This window comes from Pezoporus wallicus, unplaced genomic scaffold (genome assembly GCF_028554395.1).
Source record: "Pezoporus wallicus isolate ANWC-B61680 ecotype Strahan unplaced genomic scaffold, APGP_CSIRO_Pwel_v1 contig_593, whole genome shotgun sequence".
NCBI classification, from domain to species: domain Eukaryota; kingdom Metazoa; phylum Chordata; class Aves; order Psittaciformes; family Psittacidae; genus Pezoporus; species Pezoporus wallicus.
The window spans coordinates 1,158,402-1,180,584 of record NW_026642342.1 but is presented as its reverse complement, the minus strand read 5'-3'; the positions used below and the strand labels follow the sequence as shown (position 1 = coordinate 1,180,584).

General features: G+C 49.2%; 1 protein-coding gene across 3 annotated transcripts in view; it reads right to left on the bottom strand.

Moving 5' to 3' along the window:
• EPHB1 (EPH receptor B1) overlaps window positions 1–22,183 on the bottom strand; it is a 77,627-nt gene that overhangs the window by 26,492 nt on the left and 28,952 nt on the right. For all 3 annotated transcript variants that reach the window (XM_057428997.1, XM_057428996.1, XM_057428998.1), the window contains exons 4-5: window positions 3,609–3,764; window positions 716–1,051 (exon numbers count right to left, since the gene is read on the bottom strand). In XM_057428997.1, coding sequence (XP_057284980.1) covers window positions 716–1,051; window positions 3,609–3,764 — 492 coding nt within the window. The remainder of the gene's footprint in view (window positions 1–715; window positions 1,052–3,608; window positions 3,765–22,183) is intronic.

Below are 22,183 nucleotides of genomic sequence, written 5' to 3'. Positions count from 1 at the left end.
AAGCAGGAATTACCATTCCCTTTCTCTGCCCAAAGCAGATGGGTTTCCATCTCCTTTACTCTCTGTGTTCCTTGTTGCAGCCTGGGACCAGTTTCCCCCTTGTCATCTGTACCCCCAGCCTGCTGGCATCCCAGCTTGGCTCAGAGCTATTGTTCAACTCCTGACACCTGATCAGAAAAAGGGAGGGAAAGGGGCAGGGGAGCCTGGAAAACGGAACAAGAGGAAAATTATGGGAGAGCAATGTGCCAGAGGAGACAGAGCCTGAACTCAGCCCTGAGATGATGCTCCTTCCATCCTGTAATGCTGTTCCTTCCATGCTGTAACGCAACCAGGCTGCATTTCATGGCTGGATTCACCCCATCTCCCTGATCCCACTTGGGAAAAGGTGGGAAATGGTGATGCTATTTCATCCCCAAGCAATCTAGAGGTGGATAAAAACCAGATATCAGTCCCCTCTCTCCCACAACCCAGGTCTCACTTTTCCCATCCCATCCACCTCCCCAATACTTTTCCTTCCTCTTTTCTTGGCCTTTCTTCCCTCTTGCCACCTTCCCCACAGCCCACTTGGGGTTGGCTGCAGATTTACCACATCCATCACAGACCACTCACATGCAAGGAGCTTTATCCTTCAGATGTGGAGCTTCCTTCCACATGGAGCTTTTCATTGGTAGAGTATGGCTAAAACCCCCCAGCATTGCATCATCCCAGGACTCACCCGCTTGGTTGGTGGTGATGTTGACGGACACGTGCTGCTGGGGGAAGGGGCTCTTGTTGGAAACCCCATTGACAGCCTGGATCTCAAAGGTGTAGGGCGTGTGTGCCCACAGGTTGCTGATGAAGACCCGGGTCTCTGTCAGCCCCAGCTGCCTGGGGACAAAGTCCACATTGTCATCACAGCGGGAGCAGGCGCGTCGGTCCGACCGGCACTTCTTGCAGATGATGTTGTAGGTGACATCGTCCCGACCCCCTGTCTCTCGTGGTGGGTGCCACTCCAGGATGATGGATGTCTCATTGACGATGGAGATGACGTTGCGGGGACCAGACGGGACACCTGCAGCAAAGGAGAGTGCTTGAGACAGCCCTTGTCCAAAATGTTATGCTCAGCCCTACTGGGGCTCAGCGGGAGCCCTGAGGGCTCCATCATGGCTCCATCTGCTCCTCTGCCCATCACATCCTGCCTCAAGAGGGATTTGGTCTCCATAGCTTTGCCCAAGTCAGGGTCAGGCTCTCCCCATTGGCAACGCTCAACAGCTGCATCACCAGCCACAGAGGGGGTTTCATAGTTCAGACAAGGACTCCCATGGCACAAATCCACTTAGTCTCAAAAAAAAACCAACAAACCCATGCAGAGTGCACACACATCCATCTGCAAAGATGGACTCATTTTAACGATCAGGAGATGTCGAGATACCTCCAGTGCTCACGTGGAGAAGCAACTCAAACAGATTATCACAGCGAGAGAAACTCCACTTAGCCAGCACCGCAGATAAATGGAGGAGCAGTGGGCAAAGGGAGTCAAAAATGGAAAGTGGTTATTAATGGTTCGATATCTCAAGTTGGGAGCGCAGATATTTAACAGCGTGGAGGAGAGCTGGCACCACTCTCTGGTTTGCAAGCAGCTCGGATGTTGGACAAGAGATCAAAATTGCATTGATCAAATCCACTGGGAGCCATTGCAAATGCTTCGGAGGATGGGAATTGAATGTAGCTCCAACTGCAAGCGCTGCCAAAACAGGGCCAGAGTCCGTAAGGAGTGATTCAGGAGGAATCCAGGCAGGACAGCCTCACTGAGGTACAAACATACATCTACCCAGGTCTAGGGAAGGATTTGGCGTTAGCCAGGACAGCTCTGCATCCAAACCCACAAAATCCAGCTGCTGTGTTATGTCAAATAAGGAAAGCAATTAATTACTTGTGCTGGATGGGCTCAGTGCTGCACTTCCAAGGAAGAAAAAGGACTTTGCCGTGATGCAGGGAGCAATAAAAATGATGGATGACTTGACCTGTGAGGAAAGGTTAAGAGCGCGAAGCATGCTCTGTCTTGGGGAAAACCATCCCAGGGGAGCCCTCCACGTGAGTGTGCTGGGGAACATCGTTACTGCCCGCAGATAAATTAGCCCCATTAGTGGCTGGGGATGGGCTGGGCGGAGGCAGCTTCATCAGCGTGGGGGTGACATGGCTGGTGGGATGGATGGAGAGGTCAGCCATTCAGGATGACCTCAGCTGATACCCTGCTCTGGTCACTGCTCCCAGCCAGCCCAGGGGGTCATGGGTGGCCACCCCTGCCCAGCTCCCTGCCTGCACTGCCCTCTTCCCCTGCTCCCTTAATCCAATCCCCCTCTTTGTACCTTAAGCAGACAAGCTGTTTTTCTTCCAGATAAAGGAAAAACCTCTTTCTTCTCTGGCCCAGCAGCAAACCACTGTCTCCCCAAATTCCTCCCCTTTAATTACAGCCCCTTCCCTCCTCTGCCAGGGGTATGGCGCAGGGAACACATTCAAAAGCATTGCCCTTGGGAAGGGCTCTAGTTAAGGGACACAGCTCCACAGTGTTATTTACTCCTCTAACACAGAGAAACTTTGTCAGGGAACAGCTGGCACCTCAAATAGAGCATTGTAAAATTAAGCATCAACGAGAAGAAATGAAAATTGGCAAATAGACTTTTTTATACTGTATTTGTACAGTGCAGCAATACTGTAAATCAGCTGTGTAACAAGACATAATAAAGATATATGGATTATGTGCAGTTGTGCTACCTGCTGAGTACCTCTGGTTTGACAGCTCAAGTGATCCAGCAAAGCATGCAAATCCTTTCCCCATTTCCAACCTGCATTTCAGGCACTTCCTAGCACCAAGGGTCCAGAGCATCCTTGTGTTAAAGCTTCTTGACAGGCTGACTCAAAATCCCCATGGGGACTAGGAATCGAGGCTGAGATTCATGGTCCCAGTGGGCTTAAGAGCACAGCAGCTCTTTTTTCTCTCCTGGGCTGTTTTCTCACCAAAAGACAGGCTTGAGGAGGCTGCTGCCATCACAGGCAGTTTGGGCAGACACCCAAGCAGCATTGCATTACATGCAACACCGTGCTGAATACCAATGCTTAACACACCTTTTCCCCTATAAAAATAGAAATACTCCATCTGCAATGCTATGAACAAGACAGCAACAGCAGGTAACTTTAAATTCTAATTTATCCTGTGGATTATCTCTGTACCATCATCACCACTGCCAGAGTGAAGTATAAATCCACATGGCTGCCAGAGAGGTAGGTTGCAGGGCTGTCCCATCACTCATTGTTTGGTGTGTGCCACAGCAATGTCCCAGGCAAGCACAGCAAAGGGTGATATAACAACTTCTATAGCACATGGAGGTGGTGTGTGCCATGTGGAAAGGGATGGATGTTCACTGTGGGTACCCCAGCCCTCTGCAAGCCTAAACCCTCACAGTGGATTGACCACAGTTGGCAACCAAATGCCCACCCAGCCCCAATCTTGCTCCCCTCTACAGCAGGACAGGGGGAGAAAAGAAGACAAAAAAGCTCCTGGGTTGAGATGCTATCCCCAGCAGCAGAGGAGTGCGAGACCCTTCCGCCAACTCTGATCTATTACTCACTGGTGCAGGCAGCTGTCGGTGGGTCAAAGTCTGCCCGGTAGTAGCCATTGCGGCACGTGCAGACTGGCGACGCCTCGGCGGTGGAGCGGCTGTTGGAGGGGCACGGCACGCAGACCCCTGCACCCTGGCTGGCCTTGAAGGTCCCTGCTGGACAGGCTGCAAGAGAAGGGAGAGAAAAGCAGTTGGGTGCCAAATCATCCCAGAGAAGAGGTGAGAGCATGTCCTGTCCTTGAAACAGGGCAGAAAGAAAGACAGATACAGAAAAGCTTCATGCCTGTATCAGAGCTAAACAGGGTAGCACCTTCTTATTGAAGTCTGGATGGCCAGAACTTTCCACACTGGCCATGAATTATTTCTGTGGCCACCAGGAAAACACTGAAATCACACAGTAAAGATACAGTAATTAGCCAGGCAGAGCAAGGGGGCTGCAGAAGCTGCTTCACTCCCCACCGTTTTCTACCCAGGCATGGGGATGGAAGGACCCCTGGCCCAGCAGCACCCATGGGGAAACAAACATGAAGGAGCAGGACAGTATTCCCCTTCTGCTGCTCTGGAATGTCCTTTTCCACCACCCCAAGGGTATGGCTCAGGTCTCACATCTCTTTTGCCATGCAAAATCCAAATATTTAATTAAGAAGCTGATGGGAAGCCCATGACAGTGTTTTACAGATCCATCCCCATTAAAGCCCTGCAGCCCAGGGCTGGGGATAATAATCCTCCTGGCCTTTGGCCTCCAAGTTAATTCAAGCAGGAAATGGAAACTAATCCATAAACAAGAAGATGTTCCAGTTACAGCGAGGCTTTAGTCAGTGACAGGAAGAGATTTCATTCATCAACTGCCTTGCTGCTTTGCAGTTAGAGGGTGAAGGTGGAGCGACAAAGATGGGGTCCCCAAACCCTGCTCACTCCACCGGTCCTCACAAACTAGGTGATGATGAATGGATGCTCATTCATCCTGGACATCTAATAAAACCCCCAGGTGGCCCCTATGAAACAGATGGCTGCAGAAGGAGTTGTCTGTATTTTGGCACATGTACTTGAGGGACCAGACCTCCAAACCAGATCCACCACCCATCTGTGGAGAGACCGTGCCTGCCCTCACACACAGAGTGGTCCCACCTCCGTTTGGCTCCTGGCTTTGCCCCTGTGATGCTCCTACCACCAAGGCATGGATCTGCAAAGAAACACCCTAAGTGTCTCATAAAGACGGCAATGATTGAGATAATGGAAAGTGCCTCTTAGCCCCTGTCTGCTGCATCAGGATATGAGGCATCTCCTAGCAGCCGTGAAGAGGAAATTAATAGGAGCGAGCAGGAGTAACCACTTTGATGCAATTTCCTTGGGAGATAGTGGACCATCTAATCTTTATTGGAGCCCTTTAACCTGTCATTCAAAACTCATGAAGGCCTCTTGCTCACACAGTCTTTCCAGATATTAAAAGACGATAAAAAAGGATAAATCAAAACAATATTTTACAATTTTATTATTCAGGGGATTTATTCCCCTGCCTAAGGCACACAACCAGCTGCAATGAACCGTCTCTTTCCAATGGCACTAACAGCTGAGTGAGGACATGGCATTCAGAGGGATCAGCTACCATCTCATGCTGCGCTTCCTCCTCCCTACCACTGCCAAGTCCTCTGCATCCTACTACAGCTATTCTACACATATGGCATCTTACAGAAGCTCTTAGGGCCATAAACCACCATCTCTTAGAGACAGACAACTAGGCACACAGGGTCACCACACATCACAGGACACTGGGAGGGCACATAAGGCCTTGAGAGGAAACTGCAGGATACCCGACCAGAAGGCAGCTGGATGCAGACCCCTCCCTGAGCCCCACACGCAGCCCTGTGCCCCATAACAGCACGAGGAAGCACAGAGCTTCACAAGGCACACAAAGCAGGAGATGAAACCACAAGTGGACACCAAGACTTCAAGGTCATCTCCATTTCTCCACCTCTCCCTTCCCACCAGCACCTCCTCATGACATCCCTGCAGCACTACACTCCTGACAGCAAGCGTTAGCATCCATGAGATGCGTAATGGACTCTAAAGCTGAAGGATGTGTTCAGAAACATGCCTGAAACATGCTGGCCTCTTTGGAAGAGCAGGAAGGAGAGTGCAGTGGTACCAGGGAAAGGCCACCTGCATTTTGATGGGAGGAGACAGAAATGGGAGGGAGATGAAAGGATTGCAGTGCTACAAACACAGCATAGTTTTAAGCACAGGGGCATGTTGGTGGGTCGGTTGAAGGGGTTTGTCAATTTTTAATTACAACTCATCAAAGTGATGCTCTGTCACAATATCCAAACAAAGTACACTCTGCAACCCAGCATCCTCAGGTTTCTTTCATCACTTTGCTTATTCATAAATTCCTGTAATCTGCAAGCACGTAGCTCTTCATTGGTAATGATAACAATTAGCTTTTCCTCTCCTATAATTACACTGTGCTTGCCTAAAGTCTTCCACAGTGTCAGGGGAGGTGGATGCCTTCTCTCTTCTCCCAAGCTGCTGCAAGCTGCAGCCCCCTGCTCTCACTATTGCCTGTGTCTCCCGTCTTTCTGGGGGAGCTAAACCATGACCTCACACTGAAGATGAAGCTGGAACTCTCAAGCCCCCACAATGCCATAATGGGATTTAGAGACCCGTGCAGCATGGGATCCATAACCCTTCAGATGGTAAATGCGCAGTCTGAGCATAAGGCTCGGATAGAGGGCTCAAGACCAGGAGGGAGCAATAAATCACCCCATTATCAGCAAGCACAATGTTTACCTTGATTTAAGGGCTGCTGCAAGAAAGCTTCCCAGAGCTGGCAAGGTCTGAATCCACTTTAACACCTCGGACAAGCACGGGATGAGGCTTTGCCTTGCTTTCCCCTACGGAAACGTGCTCCTTCTGCCAGTGCCCAGGCTGCGGCGCAATCTGCATCTCTCCAGCTCAGAGAAGAATTAATTGATTGTTGATTATGTGGGCTGGATAAGATTAATGATGTGCTTAACTATCCATTTCCTTGTGTTTAAGCATTACGGGTGTGTTTGGAAATGATGAGGCAGAAAACTCAGCAGTAGCGGCACACAGCAGCACTGCGAGGCTTTGTAACTGTTACTGGTAACTCTCCTGTCTTAACAGCCTGTATCCTGCACCCTTATATTTCAGGTGCCTGGGGACCTAGAAAGAGCTGGAGGTAAATGGGATCACTCTGATCCTCCACCCCTGCTCCTACCCAAGGCTAAGCCACCCGTTAACAGACCAGATGCTCTGCAGAAGGGGCACAAGGGCAGGGGCATCCAAGCATTTCATTCTTCAAACTAAATCCTCTCGGTTAGCACCTGGAACTTGCACTTTTTAATTACTCTCTCAGGGAAGCTTAGTCTGGTAAAAAAAAAAAAAAAAAAGAAGAAAGAAAGAAAGAAAGAAAAGAAAGAAAGGAGACATCTCCTCTATATTAACTTGCTTTAAAGCTCCCTGGGGATGTGGAGTGGCAGTTTTCCTTATCAGGTTTTAAAATAGGAGCTTCTGAAAAGAATTACAGATTTTAGCTGGCCATTCAGTAAGCCCATCTCCTCCCCTCACTGGTACCCCACCGTAGCTCCTTCACCCACAGCAAACTGAGCCTGCGCCGCCTCATTGTTCCCATGCCTCTGATGTCTCTGGTGGGGCAAACCTAACCACATTTGCCAGGTATTCACAAATTCATGCTTGTTTTGGGTTCCCTTTTGGGTCCAATGCCTTTGCAGGACAAGCTCATTGTGTTTAAGCACATCTGTGGTTATGGTGGCTGTTCTGGTTATTTTGTCCTCCTTCCTAGTAGCCGGTGCAGTGCTGTGTTTTGGCTTTAGTCTGAGAATAAAGCTGATAACACACCAATGTTTTAGTTGTTGCTCGGTAATGCTTACCCTGATCAAGGACTTTTTAGTCTCTCATGCTCTGCCAGTGAGGAGGGGCACAAGAAGCAGAGAGGAAGCAGAGACAGGACACCTGACCTCAACTAGCCAAAGGGGTATTCCATAACACAGCACGTCATGCCCAGTGTATAAACTGGGGGAAGTTACCCGGGCCCAGATTGCTACTTGAGTTGGGCTGGGTATCGGCCAGTGGGTGGTGAGTAATTGTATTGTGCGTCACTTGTGTTTATTGTTTTCTTTCCCTTTCTCTTTTTAGTTTTATATTCTCTTCCTTTATTATTTCCGTTATTATTAGTAGTAGATTTCTATTATACTTTAGTTACTGGACTGTTCTTTGATTCGTTCAATTCTCCTCCCCATCCTGCCTGAACAGGGGGGAAGAAAGAAGATGAGATGAGCAAATGACTGCATGGTTCTGAGTTACCAGCTGGGCTTAAACCACAACACTAGCACAGCAGGTAAGAAGAGATGGGTTAGAAATAGCAGTGCTGCAGAATGTGACGCCCTCAAGCAAGCTGGAGGTGCAGAGAGCACTGCCACATGCAAAGGCAATAAAGAGCCCAGATGGTCCAGCCTTGCTCCAAAAAGACATGTGGATGTCACCCACCAGCACCCCCAGGACATGGGTAGCGGGGAAGGTGGCCTGTTGCACTTGAGGACACCACAAGCCATGAGCAAAAGAGGAACTGCAGCTCATTGCACTTACAGCCCACTGGAAAAGGATTCAAGGCCATTTCTCCCCCCTTCTGGAAATGACAGTTTTCATTAAGGAAAAAAACTTGCCCCTAAACCAAATGCTTTCTGCAAGAGGCTCATGAGTTTTCAGTGAAACCAAAAATAAAGAGAGAGATGCTTTACTGGAAACCCCTTTGCCCACACCAAATGCATTTATCTTTAAGCACACTAAGAAAAGAAGGTGAGGGGAAAGCCCATCAATTTTTCAGCCTTCAAACTGATTAGCTCAAATGATAGGAATTCTAGTGGCAAGGCAGCTCTCCTCCCTGTCCCACTGCCTCCATACAGGCTAGGAAGCCCTCCTAGATGCTTTCAGCTGAAAGATACCATCCAACTGAGACTGCATGCCATAGAACAACATTTAGAGGATGTCGTGATTACAGGGGCAGGAAGCACCAGGAGACTGGTGATACCACATCCCCTCTTTTTGTCCTCTCCACAGACATCCAAGCAGGGAGCAGGCACTTGTTGCCAGAGGTTTAACTACTTGATGTTCTCCCATCATCCCTTCCCTCCTGCATCTCTGTTGGAAAAGGGATTGGGGTTGTTTAGGATTCCTCCCCCCGCCTCCTTGCTACTTTTTAAATGATCCAGTTCCCTTTTCTACCAAGTCAAGTGCTTCTCCTGAGCACCTCAGCCCTGGCATGGCCTCACCAAGCTCAGCAGGCAGTCAGTAACACCGGTGCCATGCCAACCACTATGAGGCATCTGCAAACTAAACTGAAGAGGCTTCTTTATTAGGAGCATTGCTATGCTCCAGCAAGGAGGGGTGGGAGGGTACCCACCACACGCATCCTGCCTTCCTGACCATGCTGAGAAGGGAGAGGTCAGACCCAGTATTGAAACACCGGTCAGCCACCAAATTTCCTTTCCTACATCCAGTCATTGCGGCAGGGCAAGTAGCATGACCCAGATGGAGAAACAGGGAGGCTGGAGCATCCCCACCCCCTCAGACAGACGTGTGCTCCTCCAGGGAGGAAGCTCACTACAAGTCCCCAAGTAATGCCAGAAATCACAGCACCCTGGGGACAGAACACCCCAACAGAGCCACATCTCAGGGAAAGATAAAAACCACATTTTGGTGCAAACTTCAGCATTTTTGCAGCCAAACACAGAAATTCTCATCATTCCAAACCACTTAGAGCTGCTCCTGCCCCAAGGCCAAGTGCTCACTCAAGCTAATTACAAACAGCGCCTGCCTCGTCCCATTGCCTTTCTGTATTTCAACACTGTATAGGCAAAAACTCATGAGATAAACACGAGCTTCCAGCATCTGGGTTTGCATCCTGTGGGCAACAGGCTGCATCTCTCCTCAGTGTGTAAAGGAAAGAGGCCCTGGCTCTTCATGGCACAGATGGTTAATCAAACCAGACCCTTATCTCTGGAGAAATGGGTTTAGATCTGCCTTGGGACACATGTAAATTGAAGTCAGCAGCTTCCTGGCCTGCCATGGTTTATTCTTGGGAGAAAAGTAAAATTCAGTGTGGTTTTTTCCTTCTCAGGGTTTTTTTTGCTGCTGCTCTTCTCACAGATCAGGAATCAATCAAAGCAGGGCAGGATTTCAGTGGCACTTGCAGGTAGCTGTGCGAAGCCAATCAGAGGTAACAGAGTGTGGGTGCGTCTGCATTTGCCTCTCCCGAAAATCCCATCCCTCATCAACCAAGGATCTGCTCCTCCAGGGCAGAACAAGGTGCCTGCAGATTGAGCCGTGTGTGCTTGGCTGCAAGCAAAACTCAGCCGATCCTCATCCAGAAGTGTTTTTCCTCCAGGAAAGCAGGCTTGGGAAGATTAAGGATCTCTGGATGCAGAAGAACTGTTTAGGTAGTGCCATGAGCCTAAACAATGAATTTAAGCCTCGAGTAGGGCATGGAAGCAGCCAAGTTTGGCTCCCACGTGCCTGCAGCACCCATCTTTCCAACAGGTCCATGCTTGCCTATTTAGCCACCACTTTGGGCTTGACTTTCTCTGCTTTTCATGGTTAGAGGGATTCTGAAGGTCTAAAGATGAAATCTGTCCCAGACCCATTTGCTGGATGAGAAAGGGGAGAGCGTGCATGCCCTGGGCAGACGGCATTGCAGGGCTGCCAGCTCACCGCAGAGCAGGGAAACTTGCTTTGTTCTCCAAAACAGACAACAGGGGGTGAAAAAAACCCACTTCTGAAAGTCATTTTGCAGATCACTTTTCTCCCACCTGGGTTTTGCTCCAGTTTAGTTTCCACTTCATGCCAGGCTGAGGCCACCTGCTCTCACACCACAACTTCCCCACCACTTCCCCCTTTTTCCATAAACCTGACACTGAAATAACAACACCAGATCTTCTGCTCCACCAATTTTGCATGGGAAATCAGGCATGAAACGCGGCTGGAGGGCACCTGGCACAGCTCATGGAAACCCTCAAGCCCACTTCCATTTCTCCCCAGTGTTTCAGATCTTCCCCCTTGGGAATTAAAGCACCGCTATTGAAGGGAGCAGGGATACTTGCCTTGCTCTCAAAAACAGTGAACAAGGAGGCACTGCAGGGAAGGATCAGGCTAGCACTGCCTCTCTGAGCGCCCACGTTCAGTGGTCAAACACTGAATAATTTGATCAAACACTACACAATTCATCTGCACAGGCTGGAAGGTTTACAGTAGAGCAACCACCAGTCGCATGGCCGCAGTGGTGATGGGCACCAGCTGCTCATCACAGTCTTAATGCTGCCAAGCTTATTATTCTGAGTCAACAAATGAAGGGGGCATGAATCTCTCAGCCATGACTTGAGGCGATTTAACCTTCTACTCTTCTTTAAAAACATATTTAGCGGCTGGAGCCTGCCACGGGCTGTCAGCCGTGCAAGCAGGACAGGGCTGGTTTTGTCATCGCTGTCCCAAACCGCATGGGCTGAGGGGCCAGGAGCTACCTGAATAGTAGCTGCAAATGAAATGCCACGACCTAGCTCTCCCTGGGGATGAGATGTAAGGAAAAGGGAGATTGATTTTCCATGGAAATAGACAGACAGCTCCTAGGCTTCCCCGCCCCTACCAGCGACAGATGAATATTTACATCTCTGCTGCATGTTAAAACCAGAGCTAAGGGGTGGGGAAGAAGCCACATGGGAAAACCCTCACAACCTGGGGCACTATTGGTTTTAATGGGGATGATAAAACTAAGGCTGAGCTAAAGATGGCTGGTGCTACGAAGGCAAGAGATGCTCATAGTGTCACATTGGTGATGCTGATGGCCATCAGATTGCATCAATCCTGGTCGACTCGGCCAAGCATGAAAGGGTACCACCAAGACATGTGCTGGTGAGCAAATGCATCTCCAGCACTGCAATGTCACTTGCAATGAATCTCCTGATGAATTTGAAGCAAACAAGTGGGGGGATCAAGATTCAGGATAGGACTCACATTCCAAAAATACAAGCCCCAGAAGATGCTTTACTCCTACCCCGGGCACTGGTCTCAATACAGAATTCATGGCATGAGACTATTTCCCCCATGAATTGCAGCAATGTGAGACTCCAGGAGCCCATAGACACAGACTGAAAGCCGTACAGGAGAGCTGATACTTTGATGTACCACTTCACAGCACATTCCGTTCACCACTCAACACCTACGTGAGCAATCGAGCCACCTAATGAGCAGGAAAGTGAGCTGCCACAAAAATGCATGGTGGATCTCAGAGACTAGCTCTTTCCTCAGATACAGAGGTGCTAGAAGGGGCTGTAGTTAGAAGACCCTAAAAACAATCCATCTTTGCTTTGCAACCAGCAGAAACCCCCTGGGGATTTCAGGAGCCACCAATGTCACACGTAACTCCAGCACCCTTCCCAAATGGGAAACTGGAGCAGCATCGCCCCTGGGCTCCCTGAAGCACAAACCCCTCCTGGCTGGGATGCAAACATCCACCACTCTTAATCGAAACTAATTAAGTACCTTTCCCTCCTTTGCCAGCTCACACCACGCAGTATCCCCTCAATCTAGAGAGCATCAAGTGCTTATTAATTACAGCTGAAGTGGTTCCTTGTTAGTGCTGACACCATGAAGATGAGTCATCCCAGGATGGAGGATAGCTCCAGCTACAGGGACAGGTTTGCACTGCTGGCACAGCCAGGGACATGTGGACACACGGCTTCCATGCATTCACGCCATGACACTGGAGGACATCGTGCCTTGCATTGCACTGGGGTGGTGGGATGCCCCATCATGGAGCAGGACCTTGCCATCCTGATGAAGATGAGCCTCTGGGGCTGCAGTTTGACTGACTGGTTGAGGACCATGCCCAGGGATGGTTTTGGCATGGGAGGATGGATTCAGCAGGGGAAGATGTCCCAGCCAAGGCGCAACTGCTCCCCGAGATCCCTCATTTCCCCCCCCCCCCCAAGAGCCCCATGTGTGGAATTAATTAGAAAAGTAATTAAGAGAGCTCCCCTATGAATATTTATAACCAAGCAAGCCATAATTACTGTTCCTCAGAGGAAAGGCACCTTCCTACCCAGGCACAGAGAGGGGAAGGGAAATGTAGCACTGATCAGGGGACTAAAGGCACCCTCTGCTCGTGCCTTCACATCTACTTGCCTGCACAAAGCCCTGGTCCTTGGGAAACTACTTCTATTAATCCACAAAAGCATAAGCTTTCCACCCCTCGGGTGGCATTTTCAGCAGCAAGCTGCCATATTTCCCACAGCTGAGTGCAATTTACTATTATTTCTATATATGAGCATCACTTATGTATATTCTGTACAGAGCAAACCCCGCAAGCATCAAGTAATCCCTGCTCCCAAAGAGAGCAACCAGCTCCCTGTGTGCCATGCTGGCATGCATCAACCCATCCCAAAGCTATGTCCAGGGTAGGTTTATTGAGCAATTGGTTTTAAGTGCCTCAGTAACATATAGTAAAAAATAAAAATAAGAAAATCAGATCAAAATAAGTCGATATCAATCTCAACTCAAAGGCAATTTACCCTCTTGGCTGCTGAACCAGCAAGGGGATAACCAGTTGAGCTAGGGTAGAAATTCAATTCCTATTCGTTTCAATTCGCCTTGTGTATCAATTCCCTAGGAAGCCTCTGCTTTTATGGACCAGTTTTAGACAGCAAAGCCCAGAAACCAGACCTGAGATCACCTCTGAGGTGACACACAGCCCCGTGCTCACCCAAAAAACCAAGGAGATGGCAAAGCTCTGCCACACTGACCAGAGCATCATCCTGGAGAGGCCCCAGGAAGTCAATAGATGAGATGAGAAGAGATGGTGTTAGCCCAAGCATCACTCCCTGCTCACAGGGATGCTGCCACTGGGAGGTCAGCGATTACCATGCAGGATGCAGCCACACCAATAGCATCACCACAATAGCTGGTAGCTCCTACTCTCAGCTCTCTCCTTCCTAACAGCCATTTTCATACAAGAAATACCATATAAGCAGCTAAGTCCTGAGTTTAACATGAAAACTAAGCAATGCAGTTCCACACCATGCCATTAATTGCATTTCCTTGGTTGCTGCTCGCTGTGTGAGGCTCCCCTGGGAGCGCAGTGTGGAGGAACATCAATTCCCTCCTCGTCCAGGTTTGCACATCTTAATTTGAGGCACCCACAGCTGACTACTTCGTTTGGTTTGATGCTCCAATAGACAAGGCGTGGATCTTTTCTTGGCTGCTAGTCTGCTGCGCTGGCTGAAGACGGATGGATTTTCCTCTGGCTCCCCAGCCCTCCTCCAAAAGCCTTGCTTAAGTGCGCCAGTGATGCTTTGATTTAATCACCACGCTCCTACTCTCAACGCATCCTCTGAGATACAAGACACCAGGTGTGACAAATGACCACTTTTAACACACTCAGAGCTAACACCCAAGGCACCGCTCCATTTGTCACCGGCTGGGTGCAGAACGATCCAGGCAGCACATGCAGGGGATTTGGAGAGGGTGGGAAATTAAAACCTCAGTAATCTGTGCTCATTTCTTTTAGCCCTCACCCTGGTGGGCTCCACCCTTCCTCTGCACATACACACAGTGTCCCAGGCCCTGTGGCTGGCAAGTCCAACACATGCAAAAACCCCTCTGACAGCCCAGGGAAAGCAGTGTGAGGTGCAGCAGTGTGACATGCTCCACAACATCCATGGCTTTTCCATGGCTTGCATTTACACAATGGGTCTTTCACTTAATAGAACATCATCAGCTAAGGCCTGTTTCCCAAACCAGCGGTTGCAGGAGACCTGCAAAGCTCAACAATACCTCAAGGGCACAGCCTAGCTTTCAAACATCCTGCACAAGGGACTGCCAATGAGTTATCCCATGGCTTGGGGTAAAAATATGCCCAGTTTATCATTATTATTACTAGACAGCAGGGGTAAAAACACTCCTTTATTTTCCCTTTTTAATTATTATTACTAGCTTTCTGGGAGACATGTTGACTCCTAAAGAGCTTGTCATGGGCTGTACAGTGCAGCACAGCCCCAAACATGGGTGAGATGCCCATCCCTTGGAAAAAAAAACTGCAGTAAAATCATGGTTTGGGTTCCATGGGACCTTAAAGCTCATCCAGTTCCAACCCCTGCCTCGGGCAGGGACACCTCCCCCTAGACCAGGTTGCTCCAAACTCCGTCCAGCCTGGCCTTGAAGACTGCCAGGGATGGGGCAGCCACAGCTTCTCTGGGCACCCTGTGCCAGCGTCTCAGCACCCTCACAGGGAAGAGCTTCTTCCTCGTCTCTAATCTAAATCCCCCTTCTGTCAGGTTAAAGCCATTCCCCCTTGTCCTGTCACTACAAGCCCTTGTAAAAAGCCCCTCTCCATGTTTATTGTAGCCCCTTTAGGCACTGGAGCTGCACTAAGGTCTCCCCAAGAGCCTTCTGTTCCCCAGGCTGCACAAGCCCAGCTCTCTCAGCCCATCTTCAAAGCAGAGGTTCCAGCTAGAGCTGTTCCCAAATGAGCACTCTCGTGACTCAAAAAAAGCAAAAAAAAAAAAAAAAAAAAGGAAAAAGTTACAGAATGGCTCTAAACCACCCCGGGCTGAGTCACCGAGTTTGCCAGGTGCTGACTGCTTGCAAACAAGGATGGAAACAATGCAGGGGCAGGACATGAGCCGGATCCTGTGCTTCCTCACAGCTCTCCCATTGTCCAGGAGAACAATCCCAACACTAGCCGGAGAGGGAAGGGCCTTCGACGAGGCCAGGGTGAGAGATGGGTCTCCTGGGCTAGTGTAAGCAGAGGAGGTCAGGAAAACTAAGCGGGTTTTGCAGCCCCACCATTGCATGGATGCACAGACATGTGCCCATAGCAGTTCCTGCAGCATACAGAGAGCTTTGCACCCCTATATCCCCAAGGAAGCACACTTCAGCTACCACAGAAAGCTTTTTAGATGGACCATTAACAAGCCAAGGGTTTGGAAGCAGATTTATGCTCCCATTTGTAAACAGGCTCATGAAAAGCACCCTTGGAGGGGTGGAAATCAAGGGGGGATTTTTCTTTTTAAGACTGGATTAACACTTAAAAGTTCCCATTATAAGGAGGGAAAACACATAAATGGACCATGGGACAATTTGAGAAGGAAAATACTGCATCAAAATAAATACACACACACATACACACACACACCCCCCCCATACAGCTAGGGGGCCATTCCCTATTCCCTTTGAGGCCACGTGCAGTGACAGTGCGGCCAGGGCAGCCCAGGCTAGTGATGCTTGCCTGACCTCCACTCACATCTTCTCCTGGGCATTATCCAGGTTTCTCCTTCACTTCCCATTTGGAGGGGTCTGGATTGCAAACATCACTCAGACCCTGCTCATGATATGGGGACAAAGCCAGAGAGCAGTAGCTGCAGTGCCCGAGTATCCTTGACAGCAGCATCCAGGGCACACGGTCCTTCCCCATCCCTGTGTTGTGGGAAAGGAAAGGGCCCGAATCCACCAAAGGAACATTTTGGCTAATAATGTCTAATTAAGACTTCCATTAAAACCCATCACACTCATTAGAAAAAATATTTAGCAAGGCTTTCTGGACATTTTCCTTGCAAAATTATCACAGAGGTTAATGGATGTCTTCATTAAGGCATAATTTAAGAAAAATCACACTTTTTTTTTTTCCCTTTCTTTCTTTTTTCTTTTTGGAGGCGCAATGATTCAAACGCTTCCCCTCTGCAGCGTGGCCGTCGTAAAACTGGGCTGCCTGTTCCACCCAGTGGTGGAAGCAGGGAGATGGCTGCCAGGCAAAGCCCCTCCAACAAAGGGGAGCGTCCCTCCATCCCTCCCTCTGGCATCCCTGGGAAGAGCTGGGAGAGCTGCCACTTTCTCAGTAGTCAGAGGTTTGTGGCTCAGCTAAACACAGAATAAAACACTCTCTGCTGCCATTAGGTGTGGAAGGGTGCACGGATGCTCTCACTTTGGTCTAAAATCAGGTTTTCTGATGGTTAATGTCTACCAGGCACCCAAACCCTGGGGGAGCAGAAGTGCAGCCCCAGTGTGCCAGCACACTGCCCAGCCACCCGTTCTTTGGGTGTTGAAGTGGAGAAAAGCTTGAAATCCCACTTCCAAACACACAAAGAAACGTCTTCCCCACAAAGCCACCTAAAGGATCGTGAGTATCAATTGCAGCCGCAGAGTTTCCCTTCCATCCAAGCTGTCGGGCACGCATCCCTGCTGGTGCAGCGACCATGTGTCCGTAAGTACAGATTGAGACAGAAAGGTCTGGAAACAAACTGTTTGACCTTGTCCTGGTCTCCGGGAAAGAGCTTGAGGAAGCTTAAAGCAGGTTTTAAGCCCAATTATTTAAGATTGCAGGTGGGGTTCTTCATAGGGATCCCAGCCCTCAATGTACCCATCCCGCTCTGGGACGCTGCCAGCCCCATCACATATCCTGTCATAGGACAGGGCCAGATGCCATTGTGCCATTGCGCCCCAGGGACACCAGAGCACCCCTCCAACCCCTCCACCTTGCCACAGCCACCAAACCAGGGATGGGGAGAGGGTTGCACTTCCTAAAGCAAGCTGGGAAGCTGTGGCTCCGCTAAACCAAATCCAAGGGAAGGAAAAAGGAGAGATGGGCAGGGCAAACACTTTCTTTTTACCTCTTTGTTTTTCTCTTCCTGTTTTAGAGGATAAAGTGCTCAAAAAGAGATCACCTGTGGGCCAGGCAAGCTGGAATGAGATGCTGAAGAGAAAGCAGTGGGGAAGCAAAGAGGCAGTGAGGTCTTTCTGCAGCCCCTGCAATGCTTGGAGTGCTCACCCTGATCCAGGTGCCAGGGCAGCTAGGCATGAAACTGCATCATCCCGGAACAGATATACCCCAAAGCACAGAGGAGGAGGGCTCTGTATCCCCAAGACACAGTGAGGCAGCTCACAGCCTCCCTTGCTGCTATCCACCCATGCAACAAAACCATCATCATCTTCTTCACCCAATGAAACCTCTACTGGGTGCCACACACAGTACAGGGGCACTGGATCAGAACATGGTGCATGAAAAAGGTAGGCAAAGGCACAGCCAGACAGAACAAAAAGACCCAGTTCTCAGCACAAGCAATGATTTGATCTGGAAAACTTGATGCTTCCCTGGGTTTAAGTGTTAGCAAATTATTCTACTAATAATTACAAAATGTTCCTAATTATTATTAAAAACAAAATCACTTTATAAATCCCATGCTCCGCTATTGTTTCCAGCCTTCTGTGGTGGATAAATAATGGAAATCAATAATTATCACCAGAGCTGCTCAGTGGGAAGGGAGGATAATGGGGGGACTAGCATGGGGCTGCTTGCTCCTTGACATTCCACTGGTAGGAAATTTACCCCCCACAACTCCTTTCCCAAATCCAGCCCTCCGTGCACAAGGAAGGAGAGAAGGCCAAACACAGAAAGGAGACAAAGAAGCCAATGGGATGCAGATCACTAAAATAAACCCGCACACACACACAAAGCTTTGGCAAAGTCTTGGCAAAGCCTGGTGCATGGCAGCTGAAAAAGGGCTGGGGGACCTGCAGATGGGGAAGGGGACTGGCTGCCTTGCAGAAAGCTGGGATGCCTGGGAGCAACAATGCTTGAGGAGCAGTTTCTGCCTCACAGGCATCACAGCCCAGCTTTGCTCTTGTGGTTTGGGTTTAGTTTTTATTTTGCCACCCCTGCTAGCTCAGCTGTTGCAAGCAAGCAGGTCGGTTCATTATCCCAAGCTGCAGCAGCTTGGATGCTCCTGACCACACCACGAAAGGAATTTGCCAGTAGGGAAAACACAAAGGCAAGAGAAGCTTGCGAAGCAGCAGGACCACCCTCACCCCTTCTCCCTGGGTTTATAAATCTTTTATAAAGTAAAAAGATTCAGCACAAAGCTGATTCAGACCCAGACTTCTTCGCTGGCTTCTCTGTGCAACTGAATTATCGCCTGGTACTGAGAAGGTCAGAGAGAAAGAACGCGTGATTCCAGAGGACAAAAGTACAGTGCCCCATCCTCAAAATCAAAAGGGATAAAAGCCAAGACACTCGCAACTGCCATCATTCTAGCGAGGGGTTACCTTGCCATCATTAGGTTTCAGAGTAAAACACCAGCAGAGAAAGGGTTTAATCATCTTCCTTGAGGAGAACAAGCAAAATCCACCCAGCACGCTCATCCAAGGTCTCAAATGATTTCCCTGGCCTCCCAGTGATCCCCACTCCCGCTTTTCCTCCCACCTCCTCACCAGCAAAATGATGCATTACACCTTGACCATGCAAGGAAGCCATAAAGCAAGGCTGAGGGACAGAGCAGAGCAAGATGAATGGATTTAATATCAACCCGAACTGAGCATGGGCTATCGCACCAAATGAATTATTCATTTTGAATTCAGTAACAGCCTCCATTTCACATTGACCCACAAGCTCTCACGGGCATGAGATGCCGAAGAGGATGGGGTAGGCAGTCCAGTGGGTTTTAGGGTATGGCATGCCATCTCCCATATGAGAGCAACACAACTCCACACCAGCCAGGAGGTCTGTGCCAAACCCAAACAGCCTGGGATGGAAATGAAAACCAGGCAAGATGGATAAAGAAAACCTCCCTCCACCCCCACCTTAGTGATGTGTTGGTAATGACCCCTCATCACTTTGACCCTAACACACAACAATAATCTCTTCGGGACTCAAAATACCCCCAGATGAAGATTGCATCCTGCCTGTGCCTTTTGCGAACGGCTAAGTGCCGATAAAAGCTGGTATTAATGAATCCCTCAGCGGCCCCGAGCTCTGCTGTCAGCACGAAACCACTCCAGTCTAATAGCCCCATGACAAACGCAGCCTCTATCCCTGGGGGTGGGAGGGATGAGAGAGGACTGAGGGGGGGGCTAAACAATTCAACCCTAATTTTTCCCCACCACTTTAGAATTAAGCCCATTTTGTCAGCCTTAAAATACCAAGAGATTTTTTACTTCTTTTTTCCTTGGTGACAATTCCCCTGGGTTTGTTAAGTGGCTCATCTCAAGCCGACGAAGGCTTTGAGCAGATGTCAGGAGCACGTGGCTCCTGGGAGCTGGGGTCTAATTCTGGCAGCATCTCTGCGAGGTGAGCCCAGCAGATGAAGGCGGCAGAGGAATGCAATCCCTTCAAAAGCACCAAGACAAATAGAAAACCAACAAATTATTATGGCTAAACCTTGTGATGTGACACCTCATGCTCACCAGAAGGGCAGCAGTGTGCCCAGGGCCTTGCAGTATCTCCAAGGTCTAAAGGGCTACAAGGAGAAACTTGTTGGCCAAAGGGTGCACACGAGCTACAGAGAAGATGGAGTCCAACCCAAGGTCAGATTTCTATTCAAATGCAGTTAATTTTTCCAGCAGTCCTAACGTAAGCTCTGGCTCAGGCTTTTAGGACTGGTTTTAATGAACCTTCAGGAGGGGCTGGCAGGTTTAGCGGTTTTGGGTTCCTCGTGCGAACTTCAAACTCACAGGTCCCACTTACAACCCTAGCCTCTCATCTATCACCCCAACACGGGAACTGGGAAATACTCTCATAGGACTGGGAGAGGGGAGTTATGGGAGCTCTGCTCTAAAGACAACATCATACCAGCACCCAACAGTGCCCACAGGATCATCAAAAAAACATCGTCTCATCATCACACATATGCTTGGTGCTATTTAATCACCTGCTTGGTCTGCATCCACAGCATACTTTGGTGCCTTTCAGGATCCCAGATTATGTCAGTCAATCCATAAAACACATTTCTACTGCCTTAGGCCTGACAGAATCCTGAATTTTCCCTCAAGGAGCCCGAATGCAAAGCATGCTCCCCATGCAAGGCAAAATGCTCACTAGAAGCTCTGCAGAGCCCACATTAGGGCAGCACAAGGGGTTTCTCCTTCAGCATCAGCACTGCTGAGGAGTGAGAGCACAGCTGGAGACAAGTGATGTGGCACAGAGAACTCAGCAAATTCCCAATGTACAGGGGTCTGGTCAGCGCAGCTTTGATGGCATAAACACACCATGACTGGTTTGGGGTTTGCATGAGAAAAGGAAACAAAAGAAGCCATGGAGATAGGCCTAATGCCCACCCTGAGCAGGTTTGCTCCCATGCCTCTTTATAGAGTCCTAGAATGGTTTGAGTTGGAAGGGACCTTAAAGCTCATTCAGTTCCAACCCCCTGCCATGGGTAGGGACACCTTCCACTAGACCAGGTTGCACCAAGCCCCGTCCAACCTGGCCTTGAACACTGCCAGGGATGGGGCAGCCACAGCTTCTCTGGGCACCCTGTGGCAGCACCTCAGCACCCTCACAGGGAAGAACTTATATCTAACCTAAATCTCCCCTCTGCCTGGTTAAAGCTGTTTCCCCTTTTCCTGTCACTACAAGCCCTTGTAAAAAGCCCCCCTCCAGATTTCTTGTAGAATCTTGTGTCCTCCTATCCCCCATTCTCTGCCTTGTCCCATACAACAAGCACTGGGTAGGTGCAACAATCTCCTCCTGGGAAGTTAGAAGCATTCAAGACCCCAACTTTCTCCACCACCCCAGGCAGCAGTAGATAGAATGGTCAACATCACTGAAACCTGCAGCAGTTTTACATTATCGTTTTCCCCACATTTCTGGCAAAATGACATTATTTCCCAATTCCAGTCTTTAGTTAAAATGATTATTTATTTTTCAATGACGAGAAAATGTCATTTTGCCATAAAACCATGTGCGCTTTCTGTTTGTTTATTCAATAGTAGAGGAACGTCTCGCCAGAAACACTTCGGTTTGCAGAGCCCTCCCTCCAACAGAGCACTTTAGATCCTCATGGGAATCCATCTCCTAGTGGGAGCAAAATCACATTCAAGATCAACCACAAAACTGAAAGGATCCACCAGCGATGCTACTTGATGGGAAAGCAAGGACTCTGGTCCTTTCCCAGTTGTTGCAACCCTGGCACAGGAAGGCATCGCCGTCCCTACACTGGCCAGGCAGGAGTGTAGCTTTTCATGGTGAACACCTACACAAGTTCCTAGGTTTAAAGCAGATGAACAAACAAGTTTCTCCATAGCTTGAATCCTAACTTCGCCATTTTCATGAAGAAGACACGCATGATGGCCACCCCAAGGAGCATCACATCCAAGCCTGCTACACTTGCTGCCACCTGCACCAAAAGAGGTTCAAGTCAGACCTCTTCCCATCACTCTCCCTCCTCCAAAACCAACCCTAAAGCCCTTTGACACCTGTCTTTAACCTTCTTCTTCCCAAGATGGTGGTGCCTACCTTCTGGAAAGCACTAATGAAATGAGGTTAGCTTCTCATGCAAAAAGACCTCTCCTTTTCCCTCACTCCAAACAGCATACAAAAAAAAAAAAAACAAAACCATCTTAACTGTGAAGAGACAGAAAGGGCAGCAAATAAAGCCAATCCTCCAACAGTAGTTGGGAAATATTCATCAGAACAGCGAAAGGAGATGAAAAGCAGCGAGTGCTGTTTATATTTTATATTTATAACCCTGTGCTATGGAGGCCTCCAGCAGGCAGCAGCGGGCTGGGGAAAG